This window comes from Phocoena phocoena, chromosome 9 (assembly GCF_963924675.1).
Source record: "Phocoena phocoena chromosome 9, mPhoPho1.1, whole genome shotgun sequence".
Classification (NCBI taxonomy): domain Eukaryota; kingdom Metazoa; phylum Chordata; class Mammalia; order Artiodactyla; family Phocoenidae; genus Phocoena; species Phocoena phocoena.
Window position 1 is genome coordinate 48,335,373 of NC_089227.1, and position 19,105 is coordinate 48,354,477.

Consider the following 19,105-nt stretch of genomic DNA (forward strand, 5'->3'; position numbering starts at 1 on the left):
CTTGAGACCAATGGAACAACATTTAAAAATATGTGGTTGGGATTAATGAAGCCATCTTGGAGTGAGGGAATAGAGTTCTTATAGAATTTACGCTGGGAAGCAAATTTTGACCTTGGCCTCTAACTGCACCAGGTCTAGTAAAGTCACATTTCAGAGTAGCAATAATACTGCACATTGCATGTTTAAAAAATTGGTAGCTTACTGATATTGATTAATTTACAGTAGAGTGACCACAGCAATGGGATGCTGTTCTAATCCCAGTACCAGTGAGGTACTCTCACAACAGCTTAAGGGGCTGTATTGATAAAACAGTGAGTTCCCTCACTTATTGTCATCTCCATCTAGTGCCTTCTGAGCATCTGCTGAAGTCATGACACCTCAATATCTGTTGGATAGACTTCCTGGCTCAACTGAGCTCTACTTGAGAGCCCGCAGTACTCATCAACAAATATATGCCACCTGAAGGTTTGTTCAAGGGATTTATATTAATTCAGCGCAAGGTATTAAGAAAGAGGAGTTTGAAATCACTTACAGCAGTACCAGGCTCTCCAGAGGGACCCTTCTCACCAACAAAGCCAGGGGGGCCAGAAGCACCTGTTTCTCCAGTTCGACCAACTGGACCTTGGTCACCACGAGGCCCACGAAGTCCTTCTTTACCAGCAGGACCAGGGGGACCAGGGGGGCCAGTGATACCCTGTGAGCAAATACATGAGGTCATTTACTTTCTGTTAATCATCACAGAATGGGAGAGAGCAGCTGAGGTTCTAAATATTAAGATGCAAACAACTTGAAGCAACAAAATAATATCCTGGTCATTTTGGAGAAATGTTTAGAAGTCTTCACAGTCTTTCTTGTAGAAAGAAGCAACTTTCATCTTCCTCTCCTGGGGCTGTAATAAAGTGAACAACCGAGGCAGAAGCTACGGCAAATGTCTGTGAGAAAAAGCAATGCTGTACCACCAGCCACCTGGCATACTGGAATCAGAACTATGTCGACTTATAAGAGCTAGCTGTAAATGAATGGGAATTTGGGTTTTGGAGGACTCTGCTTGTTTCTTTTTGAAGAAAGCCAATACAGGCATTTTGCTCATAATTGAGGAATCACATATGCTCTCAACTAGGTTTAATTAAATGCCTACAGGGAATGAAGATTTTTCTGTTATGAACCTGTGAAAGGATTCCAAGAAATCAACATCTTCGCTATTTTTTTTCCCTGAAACCTTAACCAGAAGACTTAATCCTTTGTAATTAATTAAATTCTCTTGAGTCCTGACAGGAGAGTCTGAATCAGAATTAAATTAGAGGCCAAACCACCTTTAAATTCAGGAACAATTATACTTTAACAACGGAGGCAGAATGTTGGCCATAAAGGGTAATTAGATATAGAAATATCTGATATGTGACTAAAACTGTTCTGTTTTTTATTTTTAACAAAGAGACCATGCCCCTAAAAGGGGACAAGGGGACTTATGTTCACATGAATAAAAGCCTCTTAAACTGATATTTCTAATATAATTTCTGATGATTTTGCCTTAATGATTCAGAAAAACTGATTTCAGATTAGGAAAGTAATAGCAAAATATTAGTAGCATGTTTTTCATAGGGAGTTTCTTACCAGTTTCTTACTAGAGGCTAGGGATTTTGGCTAGAGTAAATAAATGAAGACACATTTTGAAGTGATTTACTTACAGAGGGTCCAGGAGGACCAGTCCTTCCAGCAGCACCAGGGAAACCCGTAGCACCCTAAGAACCAAGCACATTAAAATTCCACAGTCAGCACCAACTCCAGGAATTTGGGTAAGATGGAAATTTCTCCCTTGGTAAATCCTCAGTACACGTGACCAAGGATGGACCAAAGAGTAGGCAGTGACAGCCTCAGGTAGGGTATTATGTTAAATATACCCAGGACCCCAAAGACCCTCCATCTCTACACAGCTTCCTGACCAGCATGCCCCCAGTTGCAATGCCTATATTTTGCATTAAGGCTCTGATAGTTCTTTTTTGAAATGCTAACATATTGCCTGATGGTTGTAAAAGCAAGAAGACAAGACACTATACTATTATTATATATGATCTGTATATATTAATAACTTAACCACCTGGCTGGCTGCTAAGGGAATGGACACTGAGTAAGTAATTTTGTTTACAGAAGAAGGTATAATAAAAGACCAAGGGTATTAATTGCTGTCCAATGAGAGGAGGAAGAAGTCAGTGGAGTTGATTTCCTGGGGAGCTTTGGGTCTCTAGGAAGTCAGTGTGATAGCACTGGACACCAAGGGAAGGGACCTAATCAGGCAGAAGAAGGGGGGCATCAACAAAATGATAAAAGGTACCAAAGAAATATCTTACCCATTTCACAAACTACTTGGGGTTAACTTTGGTTATCACTACCTCAAGTGAAGTGGTAGCAACATACAGTGCGCTGAGTTCCAGCTGGGATTAAGTTAACATTCCATGAATCTGATCTTGACTTCATTATCAGAATTTCTTTAAATAGTTAGCTTGACTCTCAAGACTCTCATTATAGTCCAAATTACCAAAAATTTCCAAACTTTCAAGTTGTCCCTAACAGATTCTGAAGAAAGAAAAATTATCAGAATACACTGTAAATACTCACAGGGGGGCCTCCATCACCACGACTTCCAGCAGGACCAGGGGGACCATTTGGACCCTAAATGGAAACAAGAAAAGATGGTCAAATCAGAAAACAGTCTTTATAAATGTTACTCTTTTCTTCAAATGGATCATTCCCATGTCTATTAGAATCAAATCTAGAAATGTAAAATGATTATCTGTGTTATATAAAATAAATGTCCTTACTTCAATATTACCACCTTTATGGGTAATGAAAGAAGTGAGATAAAACAATATTTATGAAATTTTTATAATGTGTAAAGTGGTATGCAAATGTTAACTCTTATTTTAAAATTGTCTTCTATCTGGTATGTTCCCTGACGTATAGCAGGCACTTGATTGATTTATGTTGAGTTATAAGATTTCACGGGTAACTGCACAGGCTATGTTGACCATCAGTGAATTCAACTTACAGCTGGGCCAGCAGCTCCAACGGGGCCTGTGGGACCAGTAGGGCCGTTTTCACCCTTGGGTCCTTTGGTTCCTCTCTCTCCTTTAGCACCAGGTTGACCAGCAGCGCCCTGTTGGAAAGGAACAGTTATAGTTCAGGTGTTCCAACTTACTCTACTTGCTAACTTGGAATGTTTTCAGATTGACCTGTGTCACGTGATACTCACAGCAGGACCAGCAAATCCATTGGGGCCAGCGGGACCGACCTCACCACGTTCACCCTAGGTGGGAAAAGGGATTTTAAAATGTCTTAGCAATCTTAGATTCATGAGTGTCTAGAAGTTATGAGTGTCTAAAACGAACCAGGTTTTTACTTACAGGGCTACCACGAGGACCAGCGGGACCAGCGGGACCAGCAGGACCAGCTTCACCCTATAAGGGGGCCAAAAATGAGTTTGTCAGTGTTCCTCACACAAATGCTCAAAGAGGTAGGAGGGAGAGGGAACAGGCGTAGACAGCGGGCTCTTGCCAGAGTTTGCAATTGCATCCAAAGAGATAACTAATTCACATCTCACAGAGAAAAGTGAAATGGATTCTTACTCTGCATAATATTGTATTAATTTTGGAGGGTGAAATGGTATTGGTCATACACTTGCCAAAACACTATAAATCAGTGCCCACAATACCAGGAGGAGGACATTTTAATTTTTAGAGGGACACAGGGCTGATCTATTTGCTGCAATTTGTGCTGTACAATAAATAAGGTTTATTTTAAGTGGACTGTTCAATGTGAAATGGGCACACTATGTATTTTATTGATTTTTTTTTTTTTTTTTTTACAATGAAGGCTTCAGGAAGGCTCAGTGCATTAGGATATTGTTAATGGGCAACCCCGAAAGACTTTAAAAGACTTTAAAACAAATGATAGGGATTGAAGTATAGATCAGATACCTGGCACGTGTATAGGAAGGGAAAGAGAAGTTTCAACACACAGCGTTTGTTTCTTGCTGCCCCATACTAATGGATAAGTTTTTAAATCAATGGGCTTTAGACCAAGCCATAAAAATGAATTGCCAGGGCCCTTTGGGGCCAGGGTGGCAGGGAATTTTAGATACCGCCATTGGCTCAGAGAGCTGCAACTCAGTGAAAATGCATGCTTACCCGGTCCCCGTTGGCTCCAGCAGGACCAGGGGCACCTACAGCACCAGGAGCACCCTAGTACCAAAAAGAAAACAAGTCTTGTTAATAACACCCCCATACCGTCAAAAGTGACCCTTGCCGTTTCCCCTTGCTGTGCTTATACAGTGACTGAACACCCTGGGTGGACATCAAGAAAGCTTTTGAAGCATTTCAGTTCTAATTATCAAGACTATTAGAAGCCACTCTCAGGAGGAGAGTACCCTAGTGGTGAAGGTTATGGAACTAAGTCATGGGCAGGCTAGGCACACTGGGGAGATCTGAACTCTCTGCTCTTGTAAAATTCCCTGGAGAGTAGCAAATGACTAGCCTTGCTAAGAACTGTGAGGACTGTGTGAGTTGGAGAAAGGATATGATGAATGTGCCACAGGGAGTTATCAGGCCTGAGGGAGAGGTGAGAAAAGCCCAAGTGGCTTATGGCCTGGAAGAGCCATGATATCAACACTCTAGGTAGGATTATTATACCTCTATGGGATTATCACTGGCATCTCCATGGCATTAACAGTTACTCTTTGGAGCTGCTCTGAGTGATAAATTCTTAGGGTATACATTTGAATAAACAGGACCTTATTAGAGGTTCTGGCTTCCTAAAGTGGAAGAATTCTTGTTTTTTCTAAAGCCCTATGATAAACAATCATTTAGTGTTCTATTAAACCTAGAGATTTTGGACTGTAGCTTGTACTTGGTATAGTTAACACTAAGGAAGGTAGAAAATTCAGGCTATGATTTTCAAGGGGATAAGTCCTCATTTGAATTTTTCTTTTGGAACATGTAAACTGATATTATTAGTCATAGGTCCAGGAAGGAATGGAATACTCTTTTACAAAACTTGAATCCCTCTTTTGTCAGTTCAGTTTTGGAAAGCTTCTCAACTCAAATTGAGTGAAATGTAAAACAAAACAAAACAGAACAAAACAATCTGAGTACCAACAGAATTCTACTCACACGAGCACCGTCTCTGCCGTGGCTACCAGCATCACCTCTGAGACCAGTTTCACCCTGAAAGTAAAAAGCAAGAGCAAATGTTTGTTTTCTGACCAAATTTTTGAATCAAAATTAATGCACAGTGTTTTTACAGAAGATGCTATAATACTTTTATTCATTTAAGATCTTTAGTGATGTTTTGATTCCCTACCATTCTATAAAATATTGAATGAGGAAAAAATAATTCAAGGCCCTTTCCAGATTAGTGTTAAATATTCTTTTCTAATTTCCATACACCCTCCTGAAGCGTAATCAAGCAAGGTACAAATTCATGTGGACAGAATTATAAGGCAACATCACAATGGGCTTCAGTGCCTGATCACTCTTATGGCATAACTAATGCAGCAGCACGGTTGACAGCTGTTCAATATAGCTTCTTCCCATTAATTAGGGCAGGCTGAGGCATTATTGTTAGTGGCATTAAAATGAGCCTCATGTATTACTCAACACCATCTGTTTGCGTGAAATTCCATGGTAGCAAAGAATTTTGCCAGATTAGTGAGTTTAGAAATGCGTAGGTGCTAGGTGGCAGAGGGAAATGTATATAGATAGATATCAAAATGCTACCAGACCACCTGCCAAGAACTGTAAAAAAAAAAAAAAAAAATGGTTGACCTTGCACAGCCTTCTTTGTGAGAGTTCATCAACAATATGTATTGAGGTCAAACACTGAGAGGCTACCTTTTCTCCCTTGCCTCCAGGTATGCCAGCAGCACCCCTTTCTCCTGGGAGTCCATTAGGACCAGATGGACCAGCAGTGCCTGGAGCACCAACCACACCAGGTTCGCCCTTGAATCAAACACATGTGAAATCAGTTATTTCTGTGGTACAAGAAGAAAATGAAGAGCCAAACTCTTGAAGCATTCCAATTTAAACATTTAATGGATAGCAGGCTCGCCTGCTTAGACACAAAGGAGGCCTACTGAAAGGAGGGAGAATATAACCGAGGAGGATGCTGTTGATGACACAGTGACTAAAGAGAAGAGGGTAGTAGGATGGGTGCCTGTGATTTTCCTATAACCTGCTCCCAGTCCTCTTAAGGGAGTCAGGCAGGGGAGAGAAGAGGGTACGACAATGGAAGGCAGAGAGTGAAAAATGCCCACAAACGTTTTTCAAGGTGAAGTCTCTTAGCTCAGACAGGAAATGTGGAAAGAGACCTCATCAACGGGGGAGATGTTTACATTCTAATCTTCTTAAGAGTGTGGACTATAGCTTCCATTTTTTTTATAAAACCTTACAATTCCACATACTTAAAACCTGTTGACTAGCTCCTGAGATAAAACCCTTTGAAAGTACTTTCTCACGGAACCAATATTTCCTTTCTTACTTCCTCTCTCCCTCTTACCTTATTTTATTTTTTCCAATATCCTTCCATATACCAAAATAGCCTTTTATAGCACATCTTTACCCCTTAAAGGTAAGAATCAGAAGTAATATGTTACCTTCTCTTTATTGTGGTTGAAGTAATCTGTTTTTCAGAAATGTGTAATTCCATCTATTTTAAGATCTAAACCACAGATTCTATTTTGAAACACAAGTTTTCAGGCTTATGTTTTGGGGATGAATGTACTGTCCAGTTAATTTTTATCATCATAAAATTATCTTATTAAAATTTAGATTACTTTTTGAAATTTTACTTTATGAAGTAGGACGTTGGGAAGGTAAAAGTTCATTCTCTAAAAATAGTGTCCAAATGTATACGATGTTTCTAGATTAAGACAAAAGTATAAATAGTGTGATGAGAAAAGAGTGAAAACCCATACTAATTCATTTATGTGTGTAGAACACTGGGGTTTTGCCTCTTTTGGAATAATTCAGGTCAGTTGGAATCAGATTGTTATTTACTGAGGTGGAAATCATCACAGAACTGGAAATAAATTTTTTAAAAATCTGAGAAACAATTCACTTACTACTGTAAAGGATTTACTTATTCTAGAGCACACTGGGCCAAACCAGCAATATGTAACAAAGTTTTACCTTGTTCCCATCAGGCCCTGCAGGTCCAGAAGGACCTCGGCTTCCAATAGGACCAGCAGGACCAGCAGCACCACTTTCACCTGGGGGACCACGCTCTCCCTGTGAAAAGGGGATTAGAAGAAGTGTTACACTGTTCATCATTTTCAGAGATACCATTTTACACATTAGAGTTCACACTTGTTTAGCTTTTGAATCCTAGTTCTGCCAAATGCCTAGTTTACTAGCAAATTATAATTATTTTTCCCTTAATTTCTCTACTAGTAAAATGAAGGGATGGGATGAGATAATCTCTAATGTCTCATTCAGCTCTAATGTTCTATGGCTACAACTCCAAAATTTGTTGCTTTTAGAGTGTAATATTCAACTTTTGGAATTCATTTCCTTTTTTTGTGATAGGTCCATAGGTAAAAATAGATGCCAGTTATGCACAGTACCATCATTTTAGGCGAATAGCAATGCCAGATGTAAATAAGATTAGATATTTCATATCTATGCTCTCTTTATACAATTGCATGCAATAGTGATGTAACAGCTATAATATAGTTAACAGAGAATATATGTATGAAAATGTGTGTATTTGTATGTGTGTCTATCTTTCTATCTATCTGTCTAAATATTTCCCAATTTGCATGTAAATATCACTACAACATAGTATTCTATGGTCCAGAATATTTAACATTTAAGCCCACATTGCAACTGTTTCAAAGGCCCTTGTTATAATTTGGTTCTATGATACTATGGTTCCATGACAGTAAATTTGTTTGGGCATCCTAGCTATATGGTAACCAGCCACATAACAATATACTTTAGGGGCCAACTAATCTTTCCAGTTATTCTAATGACCACAGACAAATGACATCAATTTATTTAATATTTAAAATAAAAGTAGGCTCATGATTTCATCTTTTAGACTTTGAACACCAACACACATTGGAAAAATTGATTTTAAATCTTAGTAAGATATTACTTTTCCTTAGCTCAGGTCGAGCCACTGTCATAAATATATCATACTTGTTTGTATAAATCACTGAATATAATACCTGTATTAGTTCATTTATGTTTCTTATAATCCTGTGGTTTTTAAATAAGACATATGAGCAATTACATAAAAAGTCTACTGTCAATTTAGAAATTGAATATTCTCTGCAGATTATGTTTGACTACAGAAGAGTGTCAGGAATTTGCTGTTACAAGGTCACCAATAGTTTTTAGGAGAAGGCACCATTTGTTTTAAAAACATTGCGAGAAGTTTATGAAAGTTAAGTAACACTTACTCTTGGACCAGCAGGACCAGGGAGACCAAATTCACCAGGGATACCCTAGGCAAAACATGAGAAAAAATAAAGTGTGAAACTTATGTATGTTCTCTAAATCCACATATGTTTATGATATTTAGAAAAGTTTTGAGAGTGAAAAAAAGCCCGATAGGCTCCACCTACATGAGTGTATAAGTACACAGGCTATTAGGACCAAGAGAGCTTTCAGTGGTGTATGGAAAGATTTTTAAAAAGTGAGAATTTCACTGATATTAAATATATATCTATCCTAGAACCTGGTATCAGAAAATTTTAGTCTCTCATTATTTGGTTTATTGCTTTTTAAAAAGTGAAAAAAGACTATCTCCTTTGATAATATAATAAATAATGATGATGAACAATATCAGACATTGCCTATTTTTAGTTATATAACAGACTGCTTTCTTAATAGAAATGATCATATTCTGCACATTACCTAGTTAATTGTATACCCAAGTGTATCTCCTTTATTACTGACCAGCTGTCTCCTTAATGTGCCCCACTGTTGACAAAGGAGAGCAGGCCACAGAACGTAACTGAATTGAGGCCCATTCATCACAATTACAGAAAAAATGACTCAGACTCATGCCCTGATCGTGAATAGCAGTGTCATGTCTGAATGCCAAGAAAAACATTAAAAGCAATTTTTCAGGGTCTAGTTTGATGGAAAATCAGTGCATTTATTTTTTTTACTATGGAGAGGGAAATAATTTGTATTTTAACATTACCAAGAACAATACAAAAAGTAAGGCTATTAAATGGAATGTTAATGATATTGTACTTCCATAATGTGATGTTTCATTCAATCCTTAAAACAAAGTAATTTGAATGAAAATGAGTAACTTGGCTCATTCTCTCCATCAGTACCAACATATGTAGAACACTATCATTAACATATGAAATATGAAGTTTCCTTTTGCATATTATAATTGCACTGCAGTAGGGTATTAAACAGAGGGAAAGTCCCAAGTTTAGGCGAATTTACTATCACTTGTTTTACTCACCCTTTCTCCTGCTTTGCCAGCTTCACCAGCTGTACCTGCAGGGCCAGGCAGACCCTAGATGAAAAAAAGACAAACCTCAATCTTTACGGCTATATTTGGGGGATTTTCTAATAATTTTTTTTTTGGGGAAATACCTAATATCAACATGATCACTAACTATTATGTGTTATTAAAGGATTACAGAAAAGTTTGCCTTGAAAAAATGTACGCTTCTTTGCTTCAGTTCTGAAACCAGTTACTGTGTGGTGGGGAGAGTGTTATATAGTTATTTACAGCTGGAGAGTCTGCCCAAAAGCAGTAGTCTGTATGTTTTAGCTGACTTACCTGGAAGCCTGGAGGACCAGCGGGACCCTGTTCACCTTTTCCACCTGAGACACCCTGAAAGTGATAGGAAAGATTACATAAATAGAGATATATGCCACCATTGCTATCGAGCTACATAACTTTTAGACTGGAAAAAAAGAGATGGCCATTTTTGTGGGACTAGATTCATTTTAGTGCAAAATAGAGCAAGAGTGAGAGAAATACTCACCTGTAGTCCAGGAGGTCCCTGAGCACCATTGTTTCCATCAGGACCTGGAGCACCCTAAAATGTTCAACAGAAAGGCTCAGAGTTAGTTGCCTGTGAGTCAGACAATTTAAGATACCCCAAAGCCTCCCTCATGTATTACTTCCTCATAACAAAGCTTGTTATTTCAGCATGAATTGAACACATTGTGGCCAAGGCCCAAATACTACCTACTAACTTGTGATATGGCTCATAGGAAGTCCATGGATGAAGGGCAATTTATGAAAGTCAGAGAATGCTACTAGCATATTCATAGCCTTTTAATCATGAAATGAATTAAATAAAAACCAAATGCATCCATAAATATTTTTGACTTAATATACATTCTGATTCATCATAGCTCACTGCCTTGTAAGTGTGGTTAAAGAGAAAAGACATTTTGTGATGGTAAAAGGAAGCTTGGGGATGCCATCTTAGAAAGAAAGTGATGGAATGATATCAGATGGCCTCAAAAGATGTGTATGCTATGTGAATACTATGTGGATAGAGCTGCATAGAAGTTAGTACCTACCCGAGGACCGGCAAGACCAGCATGACCTTTTTCACCATTTTTGCCAGGATCACCCTATAATAAACATTAAAAAAAATACATTTAATGTCAAATTAACCATGACAATTTTGAAATGTGAATTTCTTGCCTTTTTTCTTTTTTTTAGGTTCCTAGTCCTTGCATTCTGTTATTTAAGGCATGACCCATCATCATGCAGCTCCAGATACAATAAAGTACACTTATGTCTGCAGGAGCATATGACTCAAGATGTGGATTTTCAGCAGGAACAATGACACACTGAAGGTCAACTTTTGTTGTGGTAAGTGGCTTGCAGTTTTCTTGTGTTGAAAGGAACCCCCTTGAGGTAGAGTGGACTGAGGCAGGAGAGAAATAAGAGTTTTGGTGAAATGTGGCAAAAAAGTGCCAAGGGAGAAGAGGTTCTGGTGATTCTTACAGTGGGGCCTTTGGGTCCAGGGAATCCGATGTTGCCAGGCTCTCCTCTTGTTCCAGCTGGGCCAATTGGTCCAGGCCTGCCATCAATGCCAGGGAGGCCCTGAAACCAGAGTTTATTTAACGTTTACTCAGCACAGGATCTCACCACCTCAAGCTTGTGATGCTGCCACAGGATGAAACAGAATCATTTTCTGATTGTATAGAGCTTCCTGTATAAAGTGTCAATAAGTTATGAATCCACTTTCCTTTTCTAAATAGGATGTCGGTACATGCACATCCAGGTCAATCTCATATGTACACAATTCCCTCTTTCTCCTCTCTTTTCATACCCTTGTCACCCTCTTCAATATTCCCTGCCATGTTTTTCATTTTCCTTCTCTCCTTTTGCTCCTGTGTTCATTTGGACTCTGTAATTACAATCTATTACTTTGCATTCTCAGATATGTATGTGGCTAATATATATTTTCAATGTGTTCACATATAAATAAGCTACAGGAAACACTTGATAAGGGTGCAATAAGTGTCCTTGAAAATATAAGCCATACTTACCATCGGACCTTCTTTACCAGCTGGGCCAACATTTCCAGGGGAACCAGGAAAACCCTATAAAATAAATGAGGATGCTTTCCTATTGGCACTCTAACACATATACTCAAGGCTCCAATTAACTGAAATCTCACAAAAGCACTTTCCCCCCACTTTTTGTGTGTTGACTAGGGCAAAACATTAGGGGTATTAGCCACTAGCTGGGAGGTATGAAAGAGCTCTGAAAACTTTCTTCTTTCTATTTTTAATGCCTTTCCTTTTACTGAATTTTAGTGCAACTGATCCATTTAAAGATATCTCAAGAAACTGTTGAGCAACATACTATATGTGCAAAATGTATATATTTTTTTACCTTAGAATAGAAAAACAAATACTTTTAGTAAGTAATTTTCAAAGTGGATTTTTTTAAATTGCTATATTTGGTGTCTTTATTGCTTGTTTATGGCACAATGACAGTTGATACTCATCCGTAAGAGATAATGGAGGCAAAAAATTACTCTATTGCTATGGATTAGAGTGTCTACAGATCTAAAGGTCATTTCTCCATAGCTAGTGTGATGCTGAATACATTACAGCACTTTGTGATCGCTGGAAAAATGATTCACTTATGAATCTAATAAACTGATAATGTATAGTCCTAATATATTTCATGAACACCTTATATAAAACTCACAAATTGAGATAAAAGATTCATGCTGATAGGAGAACCAACCTAATTTGGATATATTAAAATAAATCTATTCTTCCCAAAACCTCACAGCCATTGTATCAAGTAATAAATAGGAAATTTATGAACTAACTAAATTCGTCAAAATATCTACTGGGCTTTGATAAAGTTAAATTAAAAAGGGAACCATCAGCAAGTCTACCAACAAATTAATTTTTGATTTTTTTTATTGTTGCCTTCAAATATTAATCATCCCTTTAGGAAAGGAAACAGTGCTAGGTGTGACTTGCTCAAAATCAATCTGAAACTTACTCGGGGTCCCATGAGGCCAGGCTCTCCAGGGCGACCAGAATCTCCACTGGGACCTCGCACACCAGCAGGGCCAGTTCCACCACGACTACCATGAGGGCCCTATTAAAAAGAAAGGGGAGGGGAGGTTGTTAACTCCAGTGACATACCCACGGCCAGAAGCATCAAGTTCCTTCCCAGGATGTGAGTAATAGACAACTTACCATGGCACCAGCTCTGCCGTCGGCTCCAGGAAGACCACGAGAACCAGGATTTCCCTGTAACAAAGTACATGAAATAGAAAAGAATTGGAGAGTATCCTTATATCAGGTAGGGCAGAATTTATTGAAACATGGCATGCATGCAAGAAATCTTGATGACCTTAAGGGGGAGATACAATTACAAACCAAACCAAAAAACTTCATCCAAACCCCAAAGGACTGTGTGGAGGAAACCTTCTGCAAAAGTAGGTCAACATTGTTTCCAGACCAATTTTATAACATATCAAATTGAGAGTCAGTGATTTAATAAAGCAGATGGAAAGCAGATGTTTCCTTCATCTAGAAAATGCACTCAGTAATTCTGACCAATTCCCAACGAATGGGTGCCTCTGGTGTGTCTGGGTGTCAAGAGCATTTGCAACCTACCCTCAGACCAGGAGGTCCTGGGGGGCCAGCGGATCCAATTTCACCAGTGGTGCCTCTCTTTCCTTCTTCGCCACTGGGACCAGGAGGACCTGTGGGCCCAGCAGCACCCTATTTAATGAAAAAACAAAAGAAGGGGTCACAGGAAAAGTAAAATTTGTGTTCATATCTAGCTAGAAAAAAAAGTAATAACTTAAAAAAAGTGAAAGTATTACTTTTTGGATTGAAAAAGTAGTAACTCCATAAAACTGTGATTATAGAACTACTTACAGGCTCGCCCTTGTTGCCACTCTCTCCTTTGGAACCAGCTGGACCAGGCTCACCCTAGGGTCCAATACAAAACAGTGGTCAAATGACAAACATTTGTCACAACTCTCTGGAAGACAAACATCAGGGGCTATTTACAAATCAAAGTAAAGAGAGCTTTAGTTCTCTAAGAAATATGCTCAGTTCATATTTAAACGACCTACAGGGGAATGGTCTTGGTTGAAAGGACAAGACTGATATAATAGAAGCGTGCCTCACTGACCCTTGGGTAATGTTCTAGGATAGCAGAAGGGGTGTGTCTGTGTGTGTGTGAGGGAGCGAGTATACATAAGTGTGCCTGAACTTACAGAAGAAATACACACTGAAAACGCTAAGGAAGAAATAAGGATAAGACGACAAGATGAAGTCTAGATGGGGATGAAGTGATGGTAGAGCCGGTATTTCAGAATGATGAAAGCATCAGCCATGACCACTTACAACAAGTCCTCTGGCACCAGTAGCACCAGCAGCACCAACAGGGCCAGGAATACCCCGGGGTCCAGGGAGGCCAGGAGCCCCAGCAACGCCTGGAAGGCCCTGGGAAAGAAACGCAGCATGGTCCCTCATGAGGCAACTGCCAGGAGAGACCGCATCCATTAAAATACCTTTAAAACCACAGCAGCACATTTTAGGCATATACTCACGGCAGCACCCTTAGCACCGTGAAGGCCATTGGCTCCAGGGTTGCCCTGTGACAAAAAGGAAGGGAGAAAGATATGGTTCATAGGAGTATTTCTGGTCTTCTTTGACCCCACCTTCATTCTTTTTGTTTTCTTCCTTCTACTCAATGAAGTTAATGACATTGGCTACTTACAGGAGGTCCAACAGGGCCAGAAACACCTGGAAGACCCACTTCACCACGGGAACCCGCGGGACCAGCAGGACCAGGGTTACCGACAGGTCCAAGTTCACCCTAAAAACAGGAATGACGTTGAGGCATTAGTCAGCAAATAATGAAATAGCATATCTCCGTTTTTAGGTGGCCAAGTTTTATGAAAGTTCTTCAGCATTACAATAATTTCCCTTATCTGATCTGGTACCACAGGTTGGGGGTTGTGTTCCTATTTTCCTGGCCTGGTTCTGCCATCTTGGCTACTGTTGCTGTCTTCACCTACCTCTGTCTCTCTTGGTAGAGACTCTGGTTCTCAGCCAGTCAGTCCCAGCTAGTTTGGGAGTATCCCAGAGGAACCCCAGGGAATCAGTTTCCACGTTGCCATCTCTACCTATGCTCATAGTGCTTGGGTACAGAGAGATCATCTATTTCAAGTTTAGAGTGAGAAAACTGGTCATTCTGTATCTGAGAAAACTGGTCAGTCTGTATCCATTTCGAAGGCGGGACTAATTAAGCTGCCTGTTCTGTAATTATCTATATGCAAACACAGTCCCTATCTTTCACATCACAATAAAATGTTTATCAAGGTAATGACAATGGTCACCAGCATTTTTACCTTGGGGCCAGGAGCACCTGGGAAGCCTGGAGGGCCAGCAGACCCAAGAGGACCCTGAAATCAAAGAAGAAGGTGGAAAGAAGTTTCCTCTCAGTGAATTAACGAAACAATGGGATAGGGAGGGTGGGAGGGAGGGAGACGCAAGAGGGAAGAGATATGGGAACATTATGTATATGTATAACTGATTCACTTTGTTATAAAGCAGAAACTGACACACCATGGTAAAGCAATTATATTCCAATAAAGATGTTAAAAAAATAAAAATAAAAAATCAAGTTATTAGTGGAATGTTTAACAAAATACAAGTATGACCTGTGCACTAAAGCCTACAAAACGATATTGGAAAAAGAAAAGCCCTAAATAAAGTGATCATCAATTGAAAAAAAAAATTAACAAAACAACAACAGAAGATTGAAGTGGCTTAGAGTGGCTTGATCTTACTTAATGTTGGCAAAGAGAAAACTGACAGCTAATCTGTTGTCATTGGTATGTTATCGAAGGGAAGACATTCCAGGTATCCCAGGTGAGGTAGATTTTACTTTATATATCAATTACAAACCTCAGGGATAGTAGTTCTTATAAATAGAACCTTTAAATGACCTCTTAGAACGTTTGGTAAGGTGTCTAAAATGGTGTTATTTCATAGGGAATTAATAAAGAAGATAGCTCCCATCCCACACTCTCAGTCCCTTCCAAATTCCTCAGTGTCACCACTTACAGCAGGACCCACAGGACCCACACTTCCATCACTTCCACGGGCACCCTATGAAGAAAATAAAGAAAAAAGTCAAGTGGAAAGTTAAATGGAACCTATTAGAAGATTTTTAAAAAGAATAAAAATGAACAAACGTGGAAGCACTCACAGCTGGGCCAGGGGCACCGACACGTCCTCTCTCACCAGGAAGCCCACGAGCTCCCTAGAAGCAGAAATATTTCCACTGAAATCCAGAATGCTAATTTAAGAAAAAGTTACAGGCATCATTTCCTTTTTCCAATTTCCAGCATGCACAAGAATCCACTAGAAATAAATAGGTCTTGTTCTAATTCCAACTAAAAGGTAATGATTTCAATTAACTATGCAGAAGGCTATTAGAAAAATATCAAAGAATACAATGCCAAGGGAAATGGTAATTAGCAAAAACATTAAAGAAGTTCCAGCTTGCAAAGAGTGTACACATTTTTGATTTACAGTAAAGTAATCAATACTTACTATTTGACCTGGAATTCCATTTTCACCAGGGGCACCAGGTTCACCCTACATGGAAAAGAAAGATTGAGTTTTTTTCATTATATATATTAATTATTTTCTTCTGATTTGGTAATTTTTACACTATTACTTCAACTTCAACCATTCATATATTTTGTAACATTTCTTACATAGATTGTTTCTCAATTATGCCAATCACATACATTTAAAAAATTTATAAAATATGGGTTTTTATTTAGATAATACCAAATATCACAGAATCAGGGAGATGTGGTCTAGTGTTATTTACCCTTTCCCCAGTTTTCCCCTTAGATTTTGGATATCATTTAGACTAGGCTTATATATTAGCAATGATAACATAAAAAGAGATGATAGGATAAATTGCTTTCAACATAACCATATTTACCCTCTTTAAAGTTATTTTGAACACTCAATATTTTTATTTTTATAAAATATGCATGAAAAATTAAAGCTTCATAATATTTTATAAAACTGTCTTATTTACTTCCAATCTACATTCTTTTTGTTGTTGTTGTTTTTCCAATCTACATTCTTATCTTGAGTAAAAACCATGTTGGTGGGGTAGTGGTGGTAGTGATGCTGGTGCTGGTGGTAATTTAATACAATGGCACACGAAAAGGAACTTTCCTTCAAGATAATCTAAATGAGATATAGAGGAAGCCTGGTTTTCGAGACCATTTCAGGACCCTTCATTTCTAGGATTCTATCTGAAGTGTATTCTTTGTGAGTAAGCACTAGAGTGGGAGTCAGGAATTCTAGCCTGTGCCCTTCTAACTTCTAGATGTGTGACTCTGGGCAAGTCACTCACTCTCTCTAAGCCTCAGTTTCCCTCATCTGCAAAATGAGAGGGTCTCCAAAGCTCCTTGCAGCCCTAACATTTTATGATGCTGTGATCAGTAGTCTGAGCTCTTATATTAGGCTCCAGGGAGAATGAGTTTGACCTTATCCATTGGTGTGGCAGCTGGAAAGTTAGAATGGATTCTCCATATTCATGTTCATTTCTGGTCCCACTAGTATTCCTTACTCATTAATTTGTGATTACGTTGGTATTCACTTTAATATCACATTATCTCCTTAATAGGAGAGAGAACATTTTATAGTTGAAAATGCTGTCAGAGAAGAGCCCAGCCAAGAGATAACACACTTCTGAGACTTTAATTACCTAATTAAAATTTTTTTGAGTGTGCACAGATAAATCACAGGAAAGAGGTTGAAAAGTATATTGTGACATGAATGTACCCATCTAATTAGTGCATGGCAAAGGAGAATTTACTATTTAACATAACATAGTGTTCTAGTATCTGATTATATGTTTATTTACTTTTATTTTGGCTGCAGAGATCGACTAAAATTATAGGAGGAAAGGAAATGGAGGAAGAAATTATTGACATGTTTTTTAATCTCAATTGCTTAATAGATATTGAATTAAATAAATATTATTAATAATTGGCCTTTTGTTACAGAACCCCATAGTCCTCACCACTGAAGGATTTAAAGTATTGAAGAGGAAATAAGATATGCTTCAGAATATGATTAGCCTTCAGTAAAAATATACTTTCTGATGGCGATGGGAAATTACAATCAATTTTTTAAAAATTTTTTTAAAAACAGTGCTTCTGATTTAGTATTTACCTTCACACCTGGAGTACCAGGCTGTCCCTTCAACCCGTCCAGACCATTGTGACCCTGAAAGGCAAATCCTTATTATTAAAATGCTATTCCATTACAGTGTTTGGTCAACTCAAACATCTTGTATCTTTGCAGTTAATATCTCCTGCGTGAATCTTGTGACTGCTTCTGTAGAATGGAGTCCCATTGCCCCAGCTCCCAACAAACTCCCTCTGCTGCCCTAGGTAAGTCACTAAACCTCCCTACACTTGAAAGGGAAGGATAAAGAACTAGATGCTCTCTCATGTACTTTCCATCATTAATAATTTTATGATCTTCAGAGGGCTTTAAATACCTCTTAAGTTATGCCCATTTTATACCATTTTCCCTGTAGGGATCCTCCTTTCTTGGAAGCTATGAACAGACTTAAAAAAAAAAAAAAACTACACCCCACTTTACTTTCCGGCCCCCTTACCCTTTAACTCTCTCTCCACTCCGGCAAATTCCAGGAATTTGGAAGCAAATATGTGTCATCCAGGAGTTTAAATATAGTTGAGGTTTTTACTAAAAGTAATCAACATTTTCTCTTCTGTGGGTAAAGAATGTGCTCACCCTAATGCCCTTGAAGCCAGGGAGTCCAGGAGTTCCAGGGAAACCACGAGCACCCTTAAAAAGAAACATAGAAGACGACGAATGACGTTTTTGTCCTAAATAAAAAGACGATGATTTCTTCCCTCCAAAGTGTTTCTTCTCATCAAAGTCCAAGCTTGGAATCAAAGACTAGTATATGTGTAAGCACAGAGCAGCAAATAAGTTGCTCTAATTTGAGTAACTAATACTATGGTACTTGTAGAACACACAATTTAGTTGTTTAAAGGATGCTCACCATCATTAATATTACATTATTTGCATTAATAAAACCTGTATGCGTTCTTAACTAGGCTCCTTTGTTTGTCAGATGCCTTCAGTGAGTGTTATAGGTATGACTTCTATGTTGCCACTTAGTCTGATTCTAGTTTTAGCAACTATCTTATATATGAGATACCTCTGATGTTTGGACTATATACTGTTGTAAAAAAATCTCACCTGTGGCCCAACAACTCCTCTCTCACCAGGCCGTCCAGGTTTTCCAGGGTGACCCTAAAACATGAAAGCATCATAGGGTAAACCCTTTCCTGGTAAACTATCAGATGATAGTCGGTGCATCTTGGTTTTTACAACAGGGAAAAAAGGCATCATGTAAAAATGTGGATCCAAATATATATTTAATTAACAATTATATTTCCTTAAATACAAGAAAATTAATTATTATTTCATTAAAATGTTATTATCCATATGGGGAAAATTATGTCAGACATATTCAGCTTTTGGCAGAATAC

The 19,105-nt window shown here is 38.5% G+C and overlaps 1 protein-coding gene across 1 annotated transcript in view; it reads right to left on the minus strand.

The window, feature by feature from the left end:
• Window positions 1–19,105, minus strand: part of COL1A2 (collagen type I alpha 2 chain) — a 36,046-nt gene that overhangs the window by 7,074 nt on the left and 9,867 nt on the right. The window contains exons 10-40 of the mRNA XM_065883522.1: window positions 18,813–18,866; window positions 18,339–18,392; window positions 17,751–17,804; window positions 16,101–16,145; window positions 15,754–15,807; window positions 15,609–15,653; window positions 14,891–14,944; window positions 14,257–14,355; window positions 14,087–14,131; window positions 13,881–13,979; window positions 13,407–13,460; window positions 13,140–13,247; window positions 12,717–12,770; window positions 12,517–12,615; window positions 11,541–11,594; window positions 10,993–11,091; window positions 10,560–10,613; window positions 10,013–10,066; window positions 9,805–9,858; window positions 9,481–9,534; window positions 8,456–8,500; window positions 7,182–7,280; window positions 5,886–5,993; window positions 5,166–5,219; window positions 4,185–4,238; window positions 3,402–3,455; window positions 3,251–3,304; window positions 3,047–3,154; window positions 2,617–2,670; window positions 1,689–1,742; window positions 533–694 (exon numbers count right to left, since the gene is read on the minus strand). Of these exons, the coding sequence (XP_065739594.1) occupies window positions 533–694; window positions 1,689–1,742; window positions 2,617–2,670; window positions 3,047–3,154; window positions 3,251–3,304; window positions 3,402–3,455; window positions 4,185–4,238; window positions 5,166–5,219; window positions 5,886–5,993; window positions 7,182–7,280; window positions 8,456–8,500; window positions 9,481–9,534; window positions 9,805–9,858; window positions 10,013–10,066; window positions 10,560–10,613; window positions 10,993–11,091; window positions 11,541–11,594; window positions 12,517–12,615; window positions 12,717–12,770; window positions 13,140–13,247; window positions 13,407–13,460; window positions 13,881–13,979; window positions 14,087–14,131; window positions 14,257–14,355; window positions 14,891–14,944; window positions 15,609–15,653; window positions 15,754–15,807; window positions 16,101–16,145; window positions 17,751–17,804; window positions 18,339–18,392; window positions 18,813–18,866 (2,133 nt within the window). The remainder of the gene's footprint in view (window positions 1–532; window positions 695–1,688; window positions 1,743–2,616; window positions 2,671–3,046; window positions 3,155–3,250; window positions 3,305–3,401; window positions 3,456–4,184; window positions 4,239–5,165; window positions 5,220–5,885; window positions 5,994–7,181; window positions 7,281–8,455; window positions 8,501–9,480; window positions 9,535–9,804; window positions 9,859–10,012; window positions 10,067–10,559; window positions 10,614–10,992; window positions 11,092–11,540; window positions 11,595–12,516; window positions 12,616–12,716; window positions 12,771–13,139; window positions 13,248–13,406; window positions 13,461–13,880; window positions 13,980–14,086; window positions 14,132–14,256; window positions 14,356–14,890; window positions 14,945–15,608; window positions 15,654–15,753; window positions 15,808–16,100; window positions 16,146–17,750; window positions 17,805–18,338; window positions 18,393–18,812; window positions 18,867–19,105) is intronic.